The sequence below is a fragment of the Rhinatrema bivittatum genome, chromosome 18, assembly GCF_901001135.1.
Source record: "Rhinatrema bivittatum chromosome 18, aRhiBiv1.1, whole genome shotgun sequence".
Classification (NCBI taxonomy): Eukaryota; Metazoa; Chordata; class Amphibia; order Gymnophiona; family Rhinatrematidae; genus Rhinatrema; species Rhinatrema bivittatum.
Genome location: NC_042632.1, coordinates 53,538,640 through 53,559,029, shown reverse-complemented (window position 1 = coordinate 53,559,029; position 20,390 = coordinate 53,538,640). Strand labels below are relative to the sequence as shown.

Here is a 20,390-nt window from a genome sequence, read left to right as displayed (position 1 = left end):
GAGATGAAGTCTATTCCAAAACCTAAACTATATTGAAATGAAGGAATCACATATGTTACAATATATTTGTACATCTTTAATAGGTAAAAAAAAAATCAATTTAAAAATGTCTCAGAAAAACAATTTAAAAATGTGTGTCAAAAATCTTTCATTAGCTTTAAAAAAAATCTCTCATCTATTTGGGATACTTGAAAAGTATTTGTTTATACACATTGTTTCACTGTTTTAAAGGTGACAATGAGGAGTCGTTTTTTATGGATACATTGTTTTCTATGGTTTGATGGGTTGATTGTGCAACATTAGTTAGATACGGTCTTTGTGTATGAGTGCATGCAAGTAGTGTTTTTATAGAATCTGATACAGAACTAACATCCTTTTTTGTACATTATATGTATCTCCACTGTATTGGGATTATGTACTGTTATGAGACTCATTTTTAAATTGTTTTTGTTAACCAATTAAAGATGTTCAAAATATGGTTGTAACATATGTGATTCCTTCTTGTTCAATATTGCATAGGTTCTGCCACAGAGAGAAGCTCCCAACCAAAGCATTTGCACTCTAAGGTCCTTTCTCTGTCAGCACCACAGACGCCCCAGGAAATATCCCAAAGCCAGGGGAGAGATGTTACCTGCAAGAGGAACTCAGAAGTATTTTTTTTTTATTGTCTCTTAAAACAAATATTTTTTAAAAAAACATATTCTCATTGCCTTAAAACTGTCAGCCAACACTGTCCTTCAGCCTGCAGCTACCACGAGGCTTAGGTGCAGGTTAGTGCTGGAATAGACTCTGTAACCTGAGGTGCAGGTTGCCCTGGATTTCTGAGAGCAGAACACCAGGAGACATCGGCAGGAGCTGCTCCTAGTGTGACCATGCTACAGTCATGGTCACACTAGGAGCACTAGAGAGGGGGAAAGGGAGACGTTAAAGCCACAGCTGCTAAGACCCAGGACTGGGTACCTGGGCCGCGAGTACACCATCCAGCATTTGATCAGAAACCAGGCAGGGTGCAGCCTCTGCTGAACTGGCAGTTCACATTAGCAGCTTAAATATTACAAGTATTGCAAAGCACAGGAAGGCAATATAACAAAATTCATTAGGTGATAATGTCCTCTCAAAGAACAGAAAATAGAACTCTCTGCAAAACTGCAAACAGAAGTTTAACAACTCCTCTGTGGTCCGCAGGCGTCACTCTGAGTGGGAGGAGGAGGATTATGGAAGCGTTTTCTTTGGGAGAGAGAGAGAGGTTTGAGATCTGATCTCATGCCATTGTCCTTTAGCCTTACCCTTACCCCTAACCCTAACCCACCTGCCCCGTCCCCCCTTATTCTATCACCACAGTGCCTGCCCAGGTGCTGTACCAATACTGTACACACAGAAATTGGTTGATGGTTGTGACCATCCTTCATGTTACAAAGAACACACACACACACACACACACACTCACCTCTTCCCTGACACCTCGTCCCCTATTCCCACTTACACACACCTCCCCAGGCCTCACACTCCTCACTCACACTCACACACACACACACCACACACTCATACAAACCCACTTCTCCCAAGCCTCAACCCCCCCACACACACACACACACTCCCACGCCTCATAACCCCCCCCCACACACACACACACACAACACCTCTCCTCAGGCCTCACACTCCCCTTTCTCTCTCACACACACACACCTTCCCCGACACCTCGTCCCCTATTCCCACTTACACACACCTCCCCCAGGCCTCACACTCCTCTCTCACATACACACACACACACTCCTCTCCTCAGGCCTCACACTCCCCTTTCTCTCTCTCACACACACACACACTTCCCCCAGGTCTCATAGCCTTCACACAATCTTCCCAAGCCTCAACAACCACTCCCACACCTCTCCACGTGCCTCATACCCCACTTCCACACACACCACACACACCCACTCCCACTCTTCAGACATCACTCCCACACCTCCCCCTATGCCTTACACTAACCACCCATGACTCATACTCACACACACATTTCCCCCTCTGCCTCACAGCCTCTCCCCACAAGCATCCCCATCCTGCCATGTCTCACACACCTGCCCACATCTCCCCACCCCTCACTCACCTCACCCTATGCCTGACACCAGCACCCCATGGCTCATACATACACATCTCCTCCTATGTGTCACACCCACCTCTCCTGCCACCCTCAGCCTCCCATTCCCACCTATCCCCCCCACTCTGGGAGTCACCATCTCATCCCCACCTTCCAAGAAACAGAAAACACCACTTACCCCTCCCTTCTCCTCCCTACTCCCATTCGCGCGCACACATTCCCCCTCATTCATCACTCGCACCCTCTCCAGACGGGCTCTTATATCCGATCCAAGTCATCCTCAATTTTACCCGACTACTTCGGAAAAACTAGATGCTCGTCCAGAGCACCGAGTCGTGCAAACTTCATTTTGAGCTGATTTTTTTTTTTTTTTTTAAACTAGCAATAAAGAAAAAAAAAAAAAACCAAAAACCCAACCCAGGAAGGAATTCGGGATGAGGGGAGGCGCGCTTTGATATTGCCCGTCTCTTATTACACTCTCCCGTCCTGCACTAGCGCTCCCCGAGTCACCGCGCTGCCAGGTGGCGATCGGCGGCGGCGGTGCGCGTGCAGTGCCGCGGTCCCCGGCGAGCGAGCACAAAGCCCCGCCGCGATCAGTGGGGGTGGGGGGAGCTGCACTGCCACCTCTGGTGCAAAGCCCAGCCCTCCCTTCCCAGACGGCAGCGGCGCTCTCCTCCTCCTCCTCCTCCACCACCGCCGCCGGGATGGCAGCGGGCACGGGCAGGAGAGCCTGGGACGCGGACGAGGACGACGATCTGCCCGTCTACCTGGCCCGGCCGGGCACCACGGCGCAGGTGCCCCGGCAGAAGTACGGGGGCATGTTCTGCAGCGTGGAGGGCGCCTACGAGAGCAAGACCCTGGACTTCGACTCGCTGAGCGTGGGGCGGCAGCGCAGCGCCCGCTCCTCCCGCGGCCGGGGCAGCCAGGCCGGCGGCGGCGGCGCTGCTGAGAGCCCGCCCGGGGCAGGCGTGGAGATCCGCACGGCAGCCGGCAAGGAGCTGCTGCAGAACCTCAGCGAGGCGGAGGTGAGCGGCGGCGCGGGGCGCGGGGCGCCCTCTCCCTGCGGAAGGCGAGGAGTGCGGGGCGGGGAGGGGGCGTGAGTCGGAGCTGAAACCGGCTCCCGGGACTGAGGGGAGCGGGAGAGTCAGCTTAAACCTGGCTGCGCCAGAGGGAGTTTAAACCTGAGTCCAGGAGTAAGCCTAAACCGCAGCCGGGGATTGAGGGGTGTGGGAGTCTGAGTTTAAACTGGAGTCCGGGAGTGTGAGAATGGCCTTAAACCTGAGCTAGGGATTAAGGGCTGTGCAGGAGTGTGAGTCTGATTTAAACCCGAGTCCAGTACTAAGGGTTGTGCAGGTGTGTGAGTCTGAGCTTAGACCACATCCTGGGACTGAAGAATGTGTGAGTCTGAATTTAAACCTAGTCCTTGACTAAGGGATGTGTGGGAGCATGAGTCTGAGTTTAAACCTGAGTCCAGTACTAAGGGCTGTGCAGGAGTGTGAGTCTGAGCTTAGACCGCAGCCTGGGACTGAGGAATGTGGGAGTGTGAGTCTGAATTTAAACCTAGTCCATGACTAAGGGATGTGTGGGAGTGTGAGTCTGAATTTAAACGTGAGTTTGGGACTAAGGGCTATGCTTAAGTGTGAATCTGATTTAAACCTGAAACTAAGGGCTGTGCTGGAGTGTGAGTCTGAGTTTAACAGGAGTCTAAACCTAAAACCTGGATTAATGGTAGTATAGATTTGTAAATCTGAATTTAAACCTGCTTTGGGGACTAAGAGGGGTTATGTTCTTGTATCTGAGCCTAAACCTGAGACTAAGAGCTGTGCTTAACAGCTATGGGTGTATGAGAGAGAAAGCATGAGACTGAGAGCTGAGAAGAAATGTGAGTGAGCCCAAGCCTAAACCTGAGCCCAGGACTAAAGCCTGTGTCTGAGCACAGGACGAAGGACTGTGCATGTATATCCACCGAGTAGTTGAGTCTAATCTGAACCCCAGACTAAGGACTTTTCTTCTGCGTCTTTGAGTCTGAACCTTTTATATATACATCTGAGCTTGAGCCTGAGTCTAAGTGTACCACACCTGAGTGAGTCTCAGCCTAAGTACATGTTTTAACCAGAGCTTTATTTAATGAACTCCCAATCTTTATGTGAACCAGAGCCTGCCTTTCAAGACCGTGCCCTGGCCAGGGGTGCTTTCGGTTCCACCTGCCCCTTTTGGGCTTGCCAGCTGTGCCGGCAGATTTACAGACTGATGCGACGCCCTGCTTTGCTTGGCGCCCAGGGCGGTTGGCCCTTCTTGGTACCCTGGAAACTGACTGCTCCTCCTCCACCTACCTCTCCTCCCAAGGGCTGTAGGGTGTGCAATATGCACCGTTCGTCCAAAGATAATGAGTTCTTCTGGGTTAGAAATTGTGCCTTCTAGTTTGGTCTCTTGTCTGCTGGGCGATGAGCTGCGTTCGCTCTCTGTGTGGTGGTTTTAAACTTGAAAACACAAATGCCCTCAGTGTGGATCTAGGAGGTATCCCAGGTAGCATTGTCTCCTGCCCCGTGGAGAGGATGATTGCCGGATCTGGGTAGCCCTTGACGGCCCTGCTGGGGGGGCTTCCTGATGCTTGCTTTCCCCGGGAAGTGAAACTCCACTCTGCTTCTCAGAGACTTTCATGGCCCTGCATCCATTAGGGGACAGGAAGCCGGTGTTTCCCCGCCGCAAATGCTGCTGTGTTTTGCACCGGAAATTCATTCACTGGATGTTTGGTTCATTTCCAGTGCTGATAGCTGCCCAGTACGATCAGGGATTCTGCGGTCACCCCTGCAGTGGCACCAGCATAGGTGTGGAATGGATGCAGGGGTTTGGCTCGATTTAAATTCTCCGAGCGGCTAAACCACGTTGGTGCTGAGTCAGGCATCCAGTTGAAAATCCCATTCCAGATGCTCGGCCACGCCCACATCACCCGGCCCGTCCTGGACATCTGCCTGCTGTCCTTGTGCACTAAGTGCTCTTGGAGGCTCGGAACGGAAGTGGATGTCATAAGTGAACCACTTCACGTTATTTATGGGAAAGGGTCGTACTGTGTAGGCAGGGAGACCCACAGCCAAGTGACTGGGTCAAATGTGGCTTAGGCAGGGCCATCGATTTTTATGGCATGAATAATGCCTGGCGCGTGTTTAACACGACCCAAAATCAAATGCAGTGCGGGCCATAAAAAATAATGCTGACTTTTTTTTATCAATTCCGAAAATGGTGCCGAAACCTTGCAATATATTTTTAAATTGGTGGTGGTGGAAGGGTGGGGGGACTTTTGATTTTTCCCTCTGCAATTGCTGCTGCTGCTGCCTTTCCCAAGACGACTCTGGTGCCCTTCACTAGGCTGAGAGTTGGAGGGGTGCCCGCACCCTCAGTTTCCCTCATGGGCTGGCAGGGACCACCAGCATCCCAGAAGAAATGCTGGCCTGCAAGTACTCAGCACATTCCTCTTGTGCTCCCCAAGAATTTAAAGATGGAAAAAGCAAAGTCTATCTGGCTAATAATTACTTATGGACCTGTCCTCCAGAAACTGGTCCATACTCAGTCATATCACAAGCCTTAATAACCATATTTTCTGGCAACACCTTAAATGTGTGCTGACTGCAGACAACACTTTTTCTTATTTGTTTAAAATCTGATAGCTGCTAGTTTCAGGGAGGGTCCTCGGTCCTAGTATTATTCAGTAGTGTAAATCCAAGTTCCTTCTTCCACACCACAGATAATCTTGTAAATCTCTGTCATATTCCCTCTCAGCCATCTCTTTTCCATGCTGAAGAGCTTGTTGCCTTTCTCTGTACTCATCCTAGTTCTGCTTCTTCTTTGAGGTGCAAAGACCAGAATTACAATCAATATTCAATGTGTGAATGCACCATGGATCACTGTTTTGTTCTTTATTCCTCTCCAAATCATTCCCAACACTCCATTTGCTTTTCTGGCTGCCGCTGTACACATGACTCCTAAGGTTCTTTCATGGGTGGCATTGTGGTTACATAGTTAGGATTATTTTTCTGTATGTGCATCAATGTGCATTGTCCATCCACATTAAATTTCATCTGCCTTTTATTTTCCCACTTCCCCAGTCTCAGAAGTTCCTGCTCTAGTTCCTCACAGTCAATCAGCTTTTTAACATTGTTACCTGCAGAGTTGCTCCTTTTTCTAGATCATGTATGAATCTGTGAAACAGTACGGGTCCCAGTACAGATCCACGGGCCCTCCATTGATCACTTCTCTCAAGTTGGAAAACTGACCATTTACTCCTAATCTCTGTTCCCTCTTAACTAGTTACCAATTCATAATAGAGCATTGCCTCCTGTCCCAGGAGTCTCTCAAGTGGGACTTTATCCGGAGCCTTCTGAAAATCCAGGTCTGCTAGGTTGACGGGCTCATCTTATCTGCATGGTTTTTAACCCATTCAATTCTGGAGGCCGCACCTTCAAAAGGATAAAACCAGTTGGAGTTGGTCCAGAGGGAGGCTACTAAAATGGTCAGTGGTCTTTGTTCTAAAGCACTTGGAGATAGACTTAAAGATCTAAACATGCACACCCTAGAGGAAAGGCGAGATAGGGGAGGTATGATAGCACCATTTAAATACCTTCAAGGTTTCAACAGAAAGGAGGATCTAGAAAGAGGGGTCATGGGTTGGGGTGAAAGCCGATAATAATTCTAGGAACGTTTTTTCAGAGAGGGCGGTGGATGCATTGGAACAACAGTGGATGTGGTGGAGACAAAACGGTATCTGAATTCAAGAAAGCATGAGATAAACACAGGGGATCACTGAGGGAGTGATAGAAACTGTAAATCTAAATTCTCTGTTGGGTGTGTGGGCAGACTAGATAGGTCATACAATCTTTTTCTGCCATCACATTTCTATGTTTTTATGTTTCATTTTATTACATTGGTAAGACATGACTTCCCTTTGATAAAATCATGTTGACTTTTCCCATTAAGCCTTGTCTATCCATATGCCCAGTAATTCTGTACTTAATTATAGTTTTTCCCATTTTGCCCAACATTGACATTAGTCTTACTGGTCTGTAGTTTCTCAGATCACTCCAGAGCCCTTTTTAAATACTGACTTTGCAATGGCTACACTCCAGGTACAATTACAGATCTGCAATTACATATCTGAGTTATTTCAGAACTCTGGGGTGAATGCCATCAGGTCCTGGTGATTTGTTGCTATTTAGCCTGTTGATTTGCTCTAATGCATCCTCCAATTTCAAGGGTTTACTTCAGTTTCTCTGACTCATCACCTTCAAAGAACAGTGTGGGTATTCTCCCAATATCCTCTTCAGTAAAGAAAAAGCAAAGAACTCAAAGCAAAGAATTTGTTTTGTTTCTCTGTGATGGCTTTGTTTTCTCTGAGTGCTCTTTTAACCCAATGGTCATCAAAGAGTCCAAGTGATTCCCTTGCAGGCTTCTTGTCAGCAGCCATCTTTCCTCCCTCCCCAGGGCATGAGTACACCATGGAGCACTCAAGCCTGACTGGTCCTGAGTCCCATAGGATCTGAACCCAGATGCCATGTGTTAACATGGCATGAAATCTGAGGCATGGGAGTGGTCCATATGTCATTCCTATTTATTTATTTATTTATTTTTTGGTTTTTATATACCGGAAGTTCCTGTATACAATACATATCACTCCGGTTCACATTTAACAGAAATAACTATCGCCGGGGAGGCGGTTTACATGGAACATATCGAATATAATGAACGGATAATAATCAAGGTAAAATCTATTATGAAACAGCTAAGATCAACTTAGAGAACAACTTAGAAAACAACTTGAAACATATAACTGACACAATATGAACATTACAATAATGCTGTAAGACAAGGCTGAAAGTTTGTTCTTCTTGCTTTTAGCTCTCTGGGAAAGCTTGATGAAAAAGCCAAGTCTTGAGTTTCACTTTGAAAGTAGTATGGCACGGTTCAAGGCGGAGGTCCGGTGGTAGTGAGTTCCAGAGAGACGGGCCTGCTGTGGATAGAGCACGTTTCCTCAGGGTAGATTTAGCAGGTTGGGTGATCATTCTATTCTGGTATGCCCTTCTGGTTGGTTTGTTAGAAGAGTGTAGTTGAAGCTGGAAAGTTAAGTTGAGGGGGGAGATGTTATGTAGTGCCTTGTGAATCATCGTGCAAGTCTTGAACTGAATCCTATATTTGATGGGAAGCCAGTGGAGATGCTGGAGGATTGGGGTGATATGGTCCCTTTTTTTGGCATTGGTAAGGATCCTTGCAGTAGCATTCAGAACCATCTGGAGTGGTTTGGTAGTGTATGCTGGAAGGCCTTGCAGGAGTGAATTACAGTAGTCTAATTTGGTAAGGATGATGGCTTGGAGTACTGTGCGGAAATCCCTGTAGAGTAGAAGGGGCTTTAGTTTCTTTAGCACATGTAATTTAAAGAAGCATTCTTTTGTAGTGTTATTTATGAATTTATTGAGGCTGAGTCTGTTGTCTAGTAGTACTCCCAGATCTCTGACTTGAGGTGCTGTGGAATATCCTGAGGTGTCTGGAGAGTTGCAGGATGTTGGCGGGGTAGAATGCTCCGGTGCTATTATGAGAATTTCCATTTTTTTGGTGTTTAGCACTAGATTGAGGCTGGTTAGAAGATCGTTGATGGATGATAGGCATTTTTTCCAGTAGGCCATGGTTTTTTGTATGGTTTCCGTGATAGGGATGAGAATTTGAATGTCATCCGCGTATAAGAAATGGGTGAGCTTGAGGTTAGTAAGTAGATGACAGAGTGGGAGAAGGTAAATGTTGAAGAGGGTGGGGGAGAGTGATGATCCTTGTGGTACCCCCATCTTGACTTGGATGGGGTGAGATTCCTTGTTGTTTATCTTAACTTTGTATGTTCTGTTCTCTAGGAAGGACTTAAACCAGTTGAGAGCTGCTCCAGTGATGCCGATGTCTGTTAGTCGTTGTAGTAGGCTAGGGTGGTTCACGGTGTCGAACGCTGAGGAAAGATCCAGCAGCGCGAGGAGACAAGGATGGCCTTTTTCGAGATTGAAGATAATGGTGTCCGTTAGTGTGGCTAATAAGGATTCGGTGCTCTTTTTCTTTCGGAATCCATATTGGTTATTGGTGAGGATATTGTTGTCTTCGAGGAATTCAGAAAGTTGTCTGTTGACAATTTTCTCCATAATTTTAGCTAGCATAGGGAGGTTAGCTATGGGTCTATAGTTAGCCAGATCTGTAGTAGGAAGGTTGGGTTTTTTGAGTAGAGGTTTGAGTAGTGATAACTTGAGTTGGTCAGGAACTTGGCCTTGGGCAAGGGAGCAATTAATGATATCGGCAACTGGCTTGGCAATGATGTCATGGATAGAATTCAGCAAGTTTGATGGTATATGGTCTAAGGGGTGAGAGGATGGTTTTATCTTCTTAATGATATTTGCTATTTCTAAGGTGGATGTGGGTTCAAGAGATTCGAGCAATGATGTTTGTGTGTTGGGTTGAGAAGCGGTTGCTGTAACTGATTGTTGGCTGTGGTTGCTTGCGAAGCTTGCTTGCGTGTTGGCCCTTTGAGGGGGGTTACGAGGGCTGTGATTTTGTTGTCGAAATAGTCGGCAAGTTCTCTGGCTTTTTTTAGAGCTTGGTCATCTGGGATGTTTGGTCCGGGAGGTTTAGTGAGGGCTGAGACATAAGAGAAGAGCGCTCTTGAATCAAATGAGAAGTGGTGTATCTTTTTGGAGAAAAATTCTCTTTTTGTTTTGTTGATTTCGTTTCTGTAGGTGTTGAGGCATGATTTGTAGTTGAGTAGGGTTGTTGTAGATGGGCTTTTACGCCATTGGTTTATTTATCATAAGCTCCTAAAACGCCATTGGTTTATTTATCATAAGCTCCTAAAATGGAAGTTCTCCTGTGCCTTGTGCTATATATTGATTGCACAACTATTTAAGATATTTCAAAGTATTCACAAATACCCGTTTCTCTTTTCCTTGTGAGCATCTTAAAGTTTAGTGTAAAAACTGAACATTCAGAGGTATGACTGGTTTGCAAGCCTTTGCCAAAAGCACAGGAGTGAGGTGTCAGAAGGATCCTATTTGCATACAGACATGAACGTGCAAGGTGTTGACAGATCCAGCATCTTCCCTTCCTGCCTGGAAATGTATCTGGATACCGAGAGTGCCTGCTCACTGTGCGCCCCACATGACGTCAGTCCCTTCTTAGCAATGCTAAGTGCCTGCCCTTCTGGGACTGCGATGACTGAACCTGACGACTGTCTCTCTGAGTCAGTGAACCACTTCTAAGCTTTCCTATTTTAATGGACACTGAGTTACTGTTAACAAACTGTCCAGCCTTCACACCATCGTGCGTATGACAGGGAGTCCGTTATTAACTATTCTGTTCCTTCATTTTATTGGATTTTCTGAGAAAATGGATGGAGTAGTGGGGGGAGGGGGGGAAGAAATGCTCTCTGGATTTAGGGAAAGTATCACAGAACCTGCCCCTCCCCCTTTCAAAGGATTATTCTAGGAATCTTCTTGGGGCTGCACAAGTAATGGTTTAGGAACCTGTTCCGTGAGCAAACACAAAGGTGGAGAGTAAGGATACCACCCTTGGTAGCTTCTTCTTTCTCCCGTCCCTCCTCCAGAACAGCTCAAGGCTATGGAAGACTGGACAATTTCATCGCTCCCTGGAGAATTCAGTCTGTGAAAATCTCTGCCTCTTCACGAGGGATATTTCATTAAGGTGCAACAGGCCCAGTGGCAATACTGTGGATAACCACACGGAGGGGCTGCATTTTGATTGGGTTCTTCCAGTCCCCAGATCAGCCGGGGCTGGGGCTTGCCGTGGAGGCAGCACTCACATCCCCTGGGGGAAGGGAGACCCAGTCATCGTCCAATGGCGACACCTAGTGGCTGCATATAAGACGCAGAATTGCAGGTTTCCACGGGGCACCCTGGTGGGTAGCCCCTGGCCGCAGTGACTGGGCTGAGTGAATTGGAAGGGAACCTATAAATGGGGGTAAAATTCTGGATGAAGGCTGCTGGTGCCAGGTCCCAACCTTGGTTCCAACTGAGCTGGAAATACGAGAGGAAGAAGAGGAAGCTTCCAGCCCAAACCCCTAAAATAAAATATTTATTTATCTATCTATCGAGTTTTATATACCGTCGTTTGGTTTCGCCTTCACAATGGTTTACAATGTTACAATATTTAAGTGTTTCTAAAATATATAATATATAAAATAAGTGTTTCTAAAATATGATGCAGGAAAGTGAATGCCAGATGACAGTACATACTTCATTGGTAATAAACATTTTTTTTATGTTATTGTCTTAAATGAGTTCAATGAAGGATAAGGATGGAGATCTGCACAGGTTCCTAACCTTGCGTCTAGACCCTAGATTAGGTTAGCAGCAGTTGCTCTTCCCACAGCCTTTTCTCCATCTGTGCACTGAGCTCCCAGGTTTGTGCTGCTGTGACAGTGAGGTGACATGACAATTTCAATATTATTTTTCTACGACGAGCGGGAAGAGAGAGCGTCCTTGTTCTGCTCTGCACCCTTTGTCGGGGGAGTTTCTGTGAATGCAGGGTACTGGAGGACTTGAGGTGCAGATTTTTTATTGGGATTCTGTCCTGTCCTGTATAGACCCCACTCCACTCCCACAGAGAAGAGGTTTTATTGATTGATGCGCTTGAATAATTTACTGGTAGGTGGATGAAACTGGCCAGGGGTTTCTTTGTTACTTAGAAGGTTCTTCTGTCTAGACGCCGCTGTATGGGAATGCAGGGCAGAGATCATTTGTAATGTGTTTTTTTTATTGGATTATGGGGGGTTTTTTTGGGGGGGGAGGGGATTATGATTGAGTTAATTATAAAAATCTCTGGAGGAGGGAAAATGAGGGCTTAATGGTCCGTGCTCCCGATCTTTTAGGTAACTAGCAACACCTCTGCTATGGCCTCTATGGCTCTGGCCACTAATCTTGCCTTTTCTCACAGGATTATGTCACCAGGAGGCCTGCAGGAATTACAGGTTCCTTGTGGAAACTCTGTCTCCCTGTGCACGTACTTCCAATGGACGCACCAAACACGGTCCTTCGTTTCCGCAGCACATTGCTTTACATTTGAAGTTTGCCTGCTGCAATCATATGAATCACTTATTCTAAACATACGCTGCCCCAGAATGCTCTAAATGAATGGCAGATATTTTGGTCAGCAGAGCTGTAACCAGGAGTGGACAAGAGGAGCAGCCACCCAGGGCCACAAATTACTGAAAAGCAAATGTGGGGCTGGCAGCAGATGGAAAGCCAGGACGCGCGGTGCTCCCGCCCTACTGTGCAGGTTTGATGAGTGGAAAGATAGGCTTGGGGATCAGGACAGATGGGGAGGAAGGAAGGAGCCAAGAGGGGATCAGGGTGCAAGGGAGAGATTGGTGGTGGGGACAGGGACACAATGCACTTGCCTGCCCCAAGAGTTAACGGGCGCCGTTGTGGCTGGAGTGGTCAGGGCTCTTAACTAAACAGCAGGCAACCCAGATCTTTGCCACAGACATCCAGGGTACAGCAAAGGAAGTCATTCCAGCCTAGCTCACATGCACTTAAATTAAGCCAAGGAGGTTTTTTTTCTAATTAGATCATTCCAGTTATGCTGCCGTGTCTGGCTTTCTTTAAACAGGCAGTGATGGGAGTAACTGGGAGGGGGGCTGCAGGGCTCAGTCTGTGCCGACCTGGGCGTGGCCTTCTACACAGCTCCTCACATGCAGCAGGGCTACTGCCTGATTTTCACCCGTGTGATGCGTGCGGCACCGTGGCCACCTATAGATCCTCAAACACAGCCTCTCTTCTGTTTTTTTTTTTATTTTCTGCAGGTGAATTTTCCTGGATATTTATCATTAAAACACCTTCCAAGGCACTGAAGCTAAGCCTGGCATGAAGAGGCTTAAGCAATTGCTTTAGTGCCCTGAGAGACTCAAGGGGGCCCCCAGGCTCTGCTCCTCCCCCTCAGGGCCCCCCCATGGGTTAGGACCACTGGGCAAGGCCCCTCTGCTGACCTCTTCTTCCAAGGAGCGTGGAGGCAATTACCTACCGACTGGGCCAAAACAAAGAGCCAGGGCAGAGTTGCTGCAGTGGATAACCAGCCCTCTCTTACTCCTGGGGGAGTTTTGTGGAACTGTTAAAATGCAGAATTCCCCTCCCCCGCGCAGAATTGTCATATTCTGCGCCGAATTCGGCTCCGCAGGTCAGTGGGTGGGGTGCAAGGCAAGGAAAGCAGCGTCCTACCATGCACCTGCGGCCAGGGACTGTGGCACTTCCATCAGCACTGAGCTGCCAGCCGGAAGGAAGCAGCCTCGACATCACCGTGCCGCTCAAATCAAGGGTCCCTGCCAACCTCACCGTGAATTCAGTGGCGCCCCTCCAGTGCCGCCGCCTGCGGTGCTGCAACCGAGGCAGCGTGGACAGCGAGTCCCTCTTCCGTCACTGCTCCAGTCCAGCCCCCGACAGCTGGCCCTGCCGAAACAACAGCACGCAGGGTGGCCCCCTTGCCTCTTTCCTTCCCCGGCCTGAAGTGCTGACCAAACAGGCTCACACTCGCTGCTCACACTTACTGATGCCTCATACTCATGGCTGCCGGCTACCCTAACTCACACCTTCCCCCCCCCCGAGGAGTCCCAGAAAGTGGGCAGCAAACTGGTGCTCAAGTCATCCGAGGTAGCGGACAGGAGGAACGAGCATTCTGCTGATGCAGAGAGTTTCAGGGCATAAAGATCTGATGCTTGCCTGAATGTGCCCTGCTTTTAGATCCTGGACAAATTCCCTTCCTGTTTTAAGCACAGCCCAGCATGGCATGGTGGAAATTGCTATCGAGTGCAGTCTCTGCATCCCTGAGCAAGACGGCAAAGGGGAAGACAGCAGCTAGTCATCATTTTGTGCTTTGCTGACAGCATGAAAAGAGCCAGACTAAGGAACTGTTATTGCAATAAAGAGCAGGATCTGGCCAGATGTTGCAAGCAGAATAAGGAGTGCCACTGGGAGGGAGGGGCTTGGTTTCTCCTGAAATTTCTGTGCAAGTGTCTTGTCGAAGCTCAAAATGCCCTATAGTTTTTTGCACCTGGACAGCTGTTTTCTGAACGATAAGCTAAGTCAGGAGGGTACCCACCCATCAGTGACCTTCCTGCTATCACTCCTATGAGTTAATGTTTCTGCTTCTCCTCTTCCTGTTTGGTTTTTGTTTGGTTTTGTTAGCACAGAAACAGAGAACATGATGGTAGATAAAGACTATAGGGCCCCTCCATTCTGCCCAACCAAATCTCCTGCTTACAGTCCCTTCTTCTCCTTCTGTGCTTGTCTTGAATTCTGGTGCTGTCCTTGTCTCCCCCACCTCCACTGAAAGAGGCTTGCCTGCTGTGTATTTATTCCTTGCAGGTATTCCCCCTTTCCTCCAGGGTACTACATGTTTAGATCTCCAAGTACTACTGCTGAGTTTTGTAGCTGCCCTCTGGACTGGACTTTGTTACGTTTGTATCCTCTTGAAGGGGCAGTTTCCAGAATTGTACACAATACTGCAAATGAGGTCTCATCAATACAACCTCCCTTTCCCTGCTGGTTATTCCTCCCGCTGGGCATCCACGCATCCTTCTGGCTTTTGCTGTTGCCTTATCTGCCTGTTCCTTCACCTTAACATCATATGGTTGCCCCCAGATTCAAATATTACCTTGGAATGAGATTTGGATTCTCCAATACAATGATGGACTTTAACAGTGGCAACACCTACAAATTACTATTATTTTATCAACTCTTTCTCTGTTAATATCATTTTTTTTTGACCATGATATTGCCGCTCCAGAATTCTTGACGTTGTAATGATATTGTGTATAAATAAAAGAGAAGAAAAAAAGATCAACTTACGTTTGCCCTGATGACATTGGCTACACATAGAACACATTCTGAGCATCGTAATGCACTTTCTCTATGCAGGAACCAAATGTGGAAAAACAAAATCAGGGATTTTAAAGCATGAATGCTAACTGTATGAGCCTAGAGCCACAGAGAGCCTGCAGTTCTCACTTTTATACATTGGCTCATGAGATAATCAGTTTAAAGGATTCTGATAATCGAGGCTTCAGATAACTAGTACATCTCTTTTCTTTTCCTTTTTCACTGTATTCCTCTCCCCTTTTTATTATGTTCTCATGCTTGAACTCATAGATGTTCTTAGCAGAAGTGAAATGTGTATCTTGCCGGTGGTTATGAGCGTATAAATAAACATAGTGAGCCTTCTGAAATGCTCAGTTCGTAATGTGTGGCCATCAGATCAGTCAGCCTTCGTCAGTAATAAATATAGAATGCAGTTCTATCTGGAGGACAATCTGATGACCATGCTGATGGGTTTTCATTCACCGTTCCAGTCCCTGGCCCACCAAGCCCATGTGTGATAGGCATCGAGTCTGGAAGCTACAGAATACCCAGAGAGCCAGAAGCATGGTTATCCCATCTGCTACAGGGCTCCTCTAGCTTGAGATGAGGCTACCTCATGTCCAGATTTTCAAGGAGCAGCAGGTGATTATTTGTATACCCCCAAAACAGAATTCAGCCAGTACGTCGGTATTAGTATTTTGATTCTGATGCTTGGAAAAAATAGGGGTGGAGTGGGTTGGGAATGGGGGTAGGTTCTTTGGTACAGACAGAGCACACGAGACCCTACCCATGCATCAGTAAGATGATCCTTCAGGACCACTGGGGCACCTAGCATCATGGTGAGGCACTGGATCAACACTGGAGCGAAGGAAACACGTCCCCGCATCCCCACTGAGCGGGTTAGAAAACGGACACTCAATTTTGCCGGCGTCCGTTTTCCAAACCCGTGGCTGTCAGCGGGTTCAAAAACAGACGCCGGAGAAAATTGAGCGTCGGTGGTCGGACCCGCTGACAGCCATTCCTAACGCTAATAAGGAGGCGCTAGGGACGCACTATTGTCCCCTAGCCGCCTCCTTATTAGCGCGCGGCCTCATTTAAATAGAGAATCATGCGCCCAGGAGAGGCACATGATTCTCTCCCGCACTTTTTTTAATGAACCGGCCCGGTAGGGTGAAGTGCTTTGTAATGAATTCCTCAGGTCTGCAGAAACCACCAGCTCCGTCTTGTCTCTGAAACTTTTTTTTTTCCTCCTGGGCACTCTTGTGCGGCAGACACCACTGCCTGTGAGACAATAAGTGCTGTGTATACGACACACATGCATGCTTGGCTGCAGGCCCGGTCTGCACAGCCTCTCTCATTGTTACAAGCACTGCCCTGGAGAAGTCTCCAGCAGGAAAGGGAGCAAGGTTGGCAGGGGAAGGCCCGCTTTGAAGCTCTCTAGGAGTTTGATGGGTTTCTAACCGTGCCGTGATTTTAGGCTGTGCTGAAGGGAACTCATTGGAAGTGGCTGCTCATCTGTCTCCGTCCCTGAAGGGTTCACCTCATGAGGGGCAAGGGGGGGTATGGAATGGCATGTAAAGTCAATGATAACAATCGTTCTCAGTGCGCCTCCTCCAGCTGTTTTCCTGCTGCTGGCAGCTGTGATTTTTCAGGGACCAAACGCCACGGCTGAACCTCACCATGGGGGCCGATTTATTTATTTATTTATTATTTTTATTATACCGAGTTTCATGATAGGAATCACATCAACCCGGTTTACAATTAACAATGTGAGTAAAGGCAGAGAGTAACATAGTAAAACATTTCCCAATTCAACGTCACATATAGAATGAAACTTTAACAGATATAATAACAATATTTAGGATGTGAGAAAGTTACAAAAAACAAGGAAAAATAACTAGGATCTGAAAGGGGGAGGAGACTGAAGGAAGAATATTAACATTTTAGCCAACTGTATCAATTAATAAATATGTATAGTATTTAAAAATATAGATGAGTAGCAAAAATGATCAAATATGATGCTGTTGTGAAGTATAATAATAAGATGCTGTGACTGAGTATGAAGTTAGTGGGTTTATTACAGTTCACTAACTTTGTGTTTGTGCTGATGGGTGGGGAATTTAATCCAGTTCTGGGAACGCTTTTTTAAAAAGCCACGTTTTTAGCCGATGTAATAAGGTGCGCCGAAGCTGCTGCGGGTTTGCATGCACATTTTGCCGCGCAAAGCCTTACGGGGGGATGTAATAAGGGTTTCGTGCACGGGGGGGGAAAAAAGCGCGTACGAACGCGCTTATAGACCCGCGGCTTTTCCTGCACGAATGCATGCTAACGGCATTCAAAGGAGGCGATTAGCTAATGATAGGCAATGCAGGGAGCTGCGCTACTGCTAGTGCGGGTCATGTTCAGGGCACAAGCGCCGACTCGGGGGCCTATGTCGGCGTCCGAGCGTCCTGAAAACCACCTAGCTGAGCGCCCAAACGGCAGATTTTTCTGCCACGAACAGAAGAGCACGCGCGGCCTGATAAGCGCCCGGCTGAACGCCTATTTTCGGCTTCAGCGTGGCCAGCTTAGCAAAGCGCTTTTCACTGCAACAGAGGTAGGCGCTTCCCTGGGCGGACAGATACACGGCCAGAAGAGCGGCAAGATTGTTGTGAATTAGCATCCATGAAAATATTTGCCCTGTTTTCTGCAGCACAGTTATTTGAAATACTAACAAATACTTTCCAGGGTCCTACTTTCACTTATAGGGAGACCCGTTCGCTCGCTTTTATGCGTGGATTATCGGCGCGGGTTTTTGAGGCGGGGATGAGGCCACACTTAGGTGCATGCATTTTTCCGTATTTCTGCGCGCAAGTCATTTGCATCATTTATTATTTTCCATCCCGCAGAAGCGGCAGCTTCAGCCGTGAGCGGTGATCAAAACCCGCGCCCCGTATCGAGCTCCTGTTTTGCCGCGGGGTCTTATCGCATCGACCCCCTATGAATGCATGAATAAGAGCGATAGGGGGCTGGTGGATTGCGGAGAGGTACAGGAAAGCCGCTTCCGCCCCCATGCTCACCCCAGAAATCGGAATGGGACGGGATCATCCCCTGCCCTGGGCTCGATCCCAAGGAGGAGCCTTGTGGATTCTTATTTTCTGGCCTTTGCAGTGCTTGGCGCTCGGTTTTCTCCAGTTGCTTGAATTTCTGGGAATAAAAAAAAAAAAGCAAACAAACCTACAGGCACTCACGCCCGCTCCGGTTCACCCCCCCGAGAGCCTTTGCAAGCAAAAGAAAGAACGAAGTATTTTGGCAAAGACCAACGATTCCGCCAGAGCTGCAGTCATAACAACGTGGGCGTGGACCTCCTCAAGCTTTGCAAAAAGCGCAGGAGAAACAGATTTGCAAACAATACCCCACTGTCCCCTCGCTCGTTCTCCTCTTATATTAAACTTCATTGCAGCGGGGGAAATCGTTTTATTCCTTGGGGGGGGATCCCGCTGCAGTGCGAGCAAAAATGGCCAGTGTTAGTCAACGATAGACACGGGAAACGTGCATCGCTTTTGGCCTTAAAATACCCAAAGTTCCCGGGCTTCCTGGGTTTCTTTCAAACCAGAAAACGTTAGGTTTGCATTGCTTATTCGGCGGCGCCGGCGCCCTCTGGCGGCGGCGCTTGGCTGCAGCCAAGGGTGAGCGAGGGGAGGGGAGGGGGTGAGGCTGCAGCCGCTGGATGAATAGAGAAAGGGAAGGAGGAGCCGCCGCCGCCGCCGCCGCAGGATCTGCCCGCCCGCTCCCAGCTGGCGCTCGCAAACAGGGATTTACTATTGTCTTAGAAACCGGATCGGGGGTGGGGAGGTGAAGAAAAAAAAAAAGATAAAAGACAGAAGCGCCTCGGCCCCCACCCCCCTCCTTCCCCTCCCCCTTCTTCTTCACCTCCGGCTGGCGATTCCGCGAGGAGGAAGGGCGCAGGGTCCGGCTCGTCCGCAGCCATGTCCTCTGGCATATCCTACCAAGGCAAGAAGAACATCCCCCGGATAACCGTGAGTATTTCCCCGGCGCAAGGAGAGCCATGTTTAGCGCGTTATTCCGAAGGCGTGGCGCCTGCTGGACCTCCTTAGGCGTAGAGCATTCGGTGCGCGTAATATCAAAAATGCTGCAGTGCCGCGCTATAACCCCACCCGGATACTCTGGTAGATGTCATCGGGTTGGCAACAAACGGTCGGAGTCTTATTATTTCCCCCCCCCCTCCGTTTTTGGGACTGGTACCCATATTGGGGGGGGGGGGGGTGGAGGGCTCTTCTGCTCATCTGGATCCTGTCGCTGCCGCCAGACTCTGCGGCGGCGGCGGCGGCGGCGGCGGGGGGGGGGGTGACCACGCCGGGATCCGGGCAGATCCTGCACACGGTCGGCGGCTGCTCGTTTCCTCCTCGGGGGCCCTTCGCCGCCTGCTGGGGTGGGATCCCCCCAGGCCAGCGAATGGCTGGGAGAGGTCATGGTTAGTGGTGGCGGAGCAGAGGATGGGATTCTGGGCAGTACTGGATGGCAGGACCCCCTGCAGTCCCTGGTACCGATTTGATACCCTGGGGGAGTGCCCTGCAGTGCATGGCAGTGGAGGTGGGCAGCCTCCTCCTGCCGGGCTGCTTTCAGAGTCGGCAGCTGGGGCTTTGTCTCTGTTGAATTCAATTAGACCTTTGTGGACTGTGGTGTGTAAGGGGGGGGGGGAGGTTGTTGGTGGCTTCTCCATCTTTGCAAATCAGACAAAGGCAGCATAAACTGCAGAGACTGAAAGGAGCTTGGAGATTTACTGCTACAGCTCACAAAGCCTTCCCTCCCTCTTTTGGAGGGGCTAGCATTCTTGTATTTTCCCTTGAATGCCCAGTGAGTGAATATTTAAAACACATTTTAGTTTAAAGCTGCGCCTTTGGCTGCTTTAATGTTGCTGCAACCTTATCTGAGATAAGTGATGAATTAAAATGTGTTTTTTCTTGTGGTGGGAGAGCATATGCTTTATGGAGGAAGTGTGTGTGTGCATTAGATTATGTGGCTGCAGTTTGCAGAGATGCACCTGATCTGGTTTGAGTTAAGCTGAGACAGTTCGTATGCCTGTCCAGCTTCCATAAACTTCTCCTGGAACCTGCCAGATGTGGTGCTGAGCACCAGCTTCTAGTAAAGAGCGGATACCGGCACAGTACCGAACTTTGCTTGGCTGTATTTCCAGCCTCTGTGCAGTCCCGGGCATGGCATGTTACCATCAGGGCCTTCCCCATTCACTGGATTCCAGCCCCCCCCCCCAGCAAAATGTGCATCTGAATGTGAGAGCTTTTGTCTGGCCTCTTTTGTGTGCATTTTAAGGGGATTCTGCAGCCCCTACAGCTCCTTCTACGCCTTTCGTAGCTCCTTCATCTGACAATGGTTGTCTAGAACTAACCTGGTAATGG

The 20,390-nt window shown here is 48.5% G+C and overlaps 1 protein-coding gene across 1 annotated transcript in view; it reads left to right on the top strand.

Annotated features, from left to right (window-relative positions):
- Nucleotides 1-2,582: 2,582 nt before the first annotated feature.
- LOC115079822 (dihydropyrimidinase-related protein 3-like) overlaps nucleotides 2,583-20,390 on the top strand; it is a 53,822-nt gene continuing 36,014 nt past the window's right edge. Inside the window, 1 exon segment of the mRNA XM_029583705.1 lies at nucleotides 2,583-3,117. Within this exon segment, the coding sequence (XP_029439565.1) occupies nucleotides 2,797-3,117 (321 nt within the window). The 5' untranslated portion in view covers nucleotides 2,583-2,796.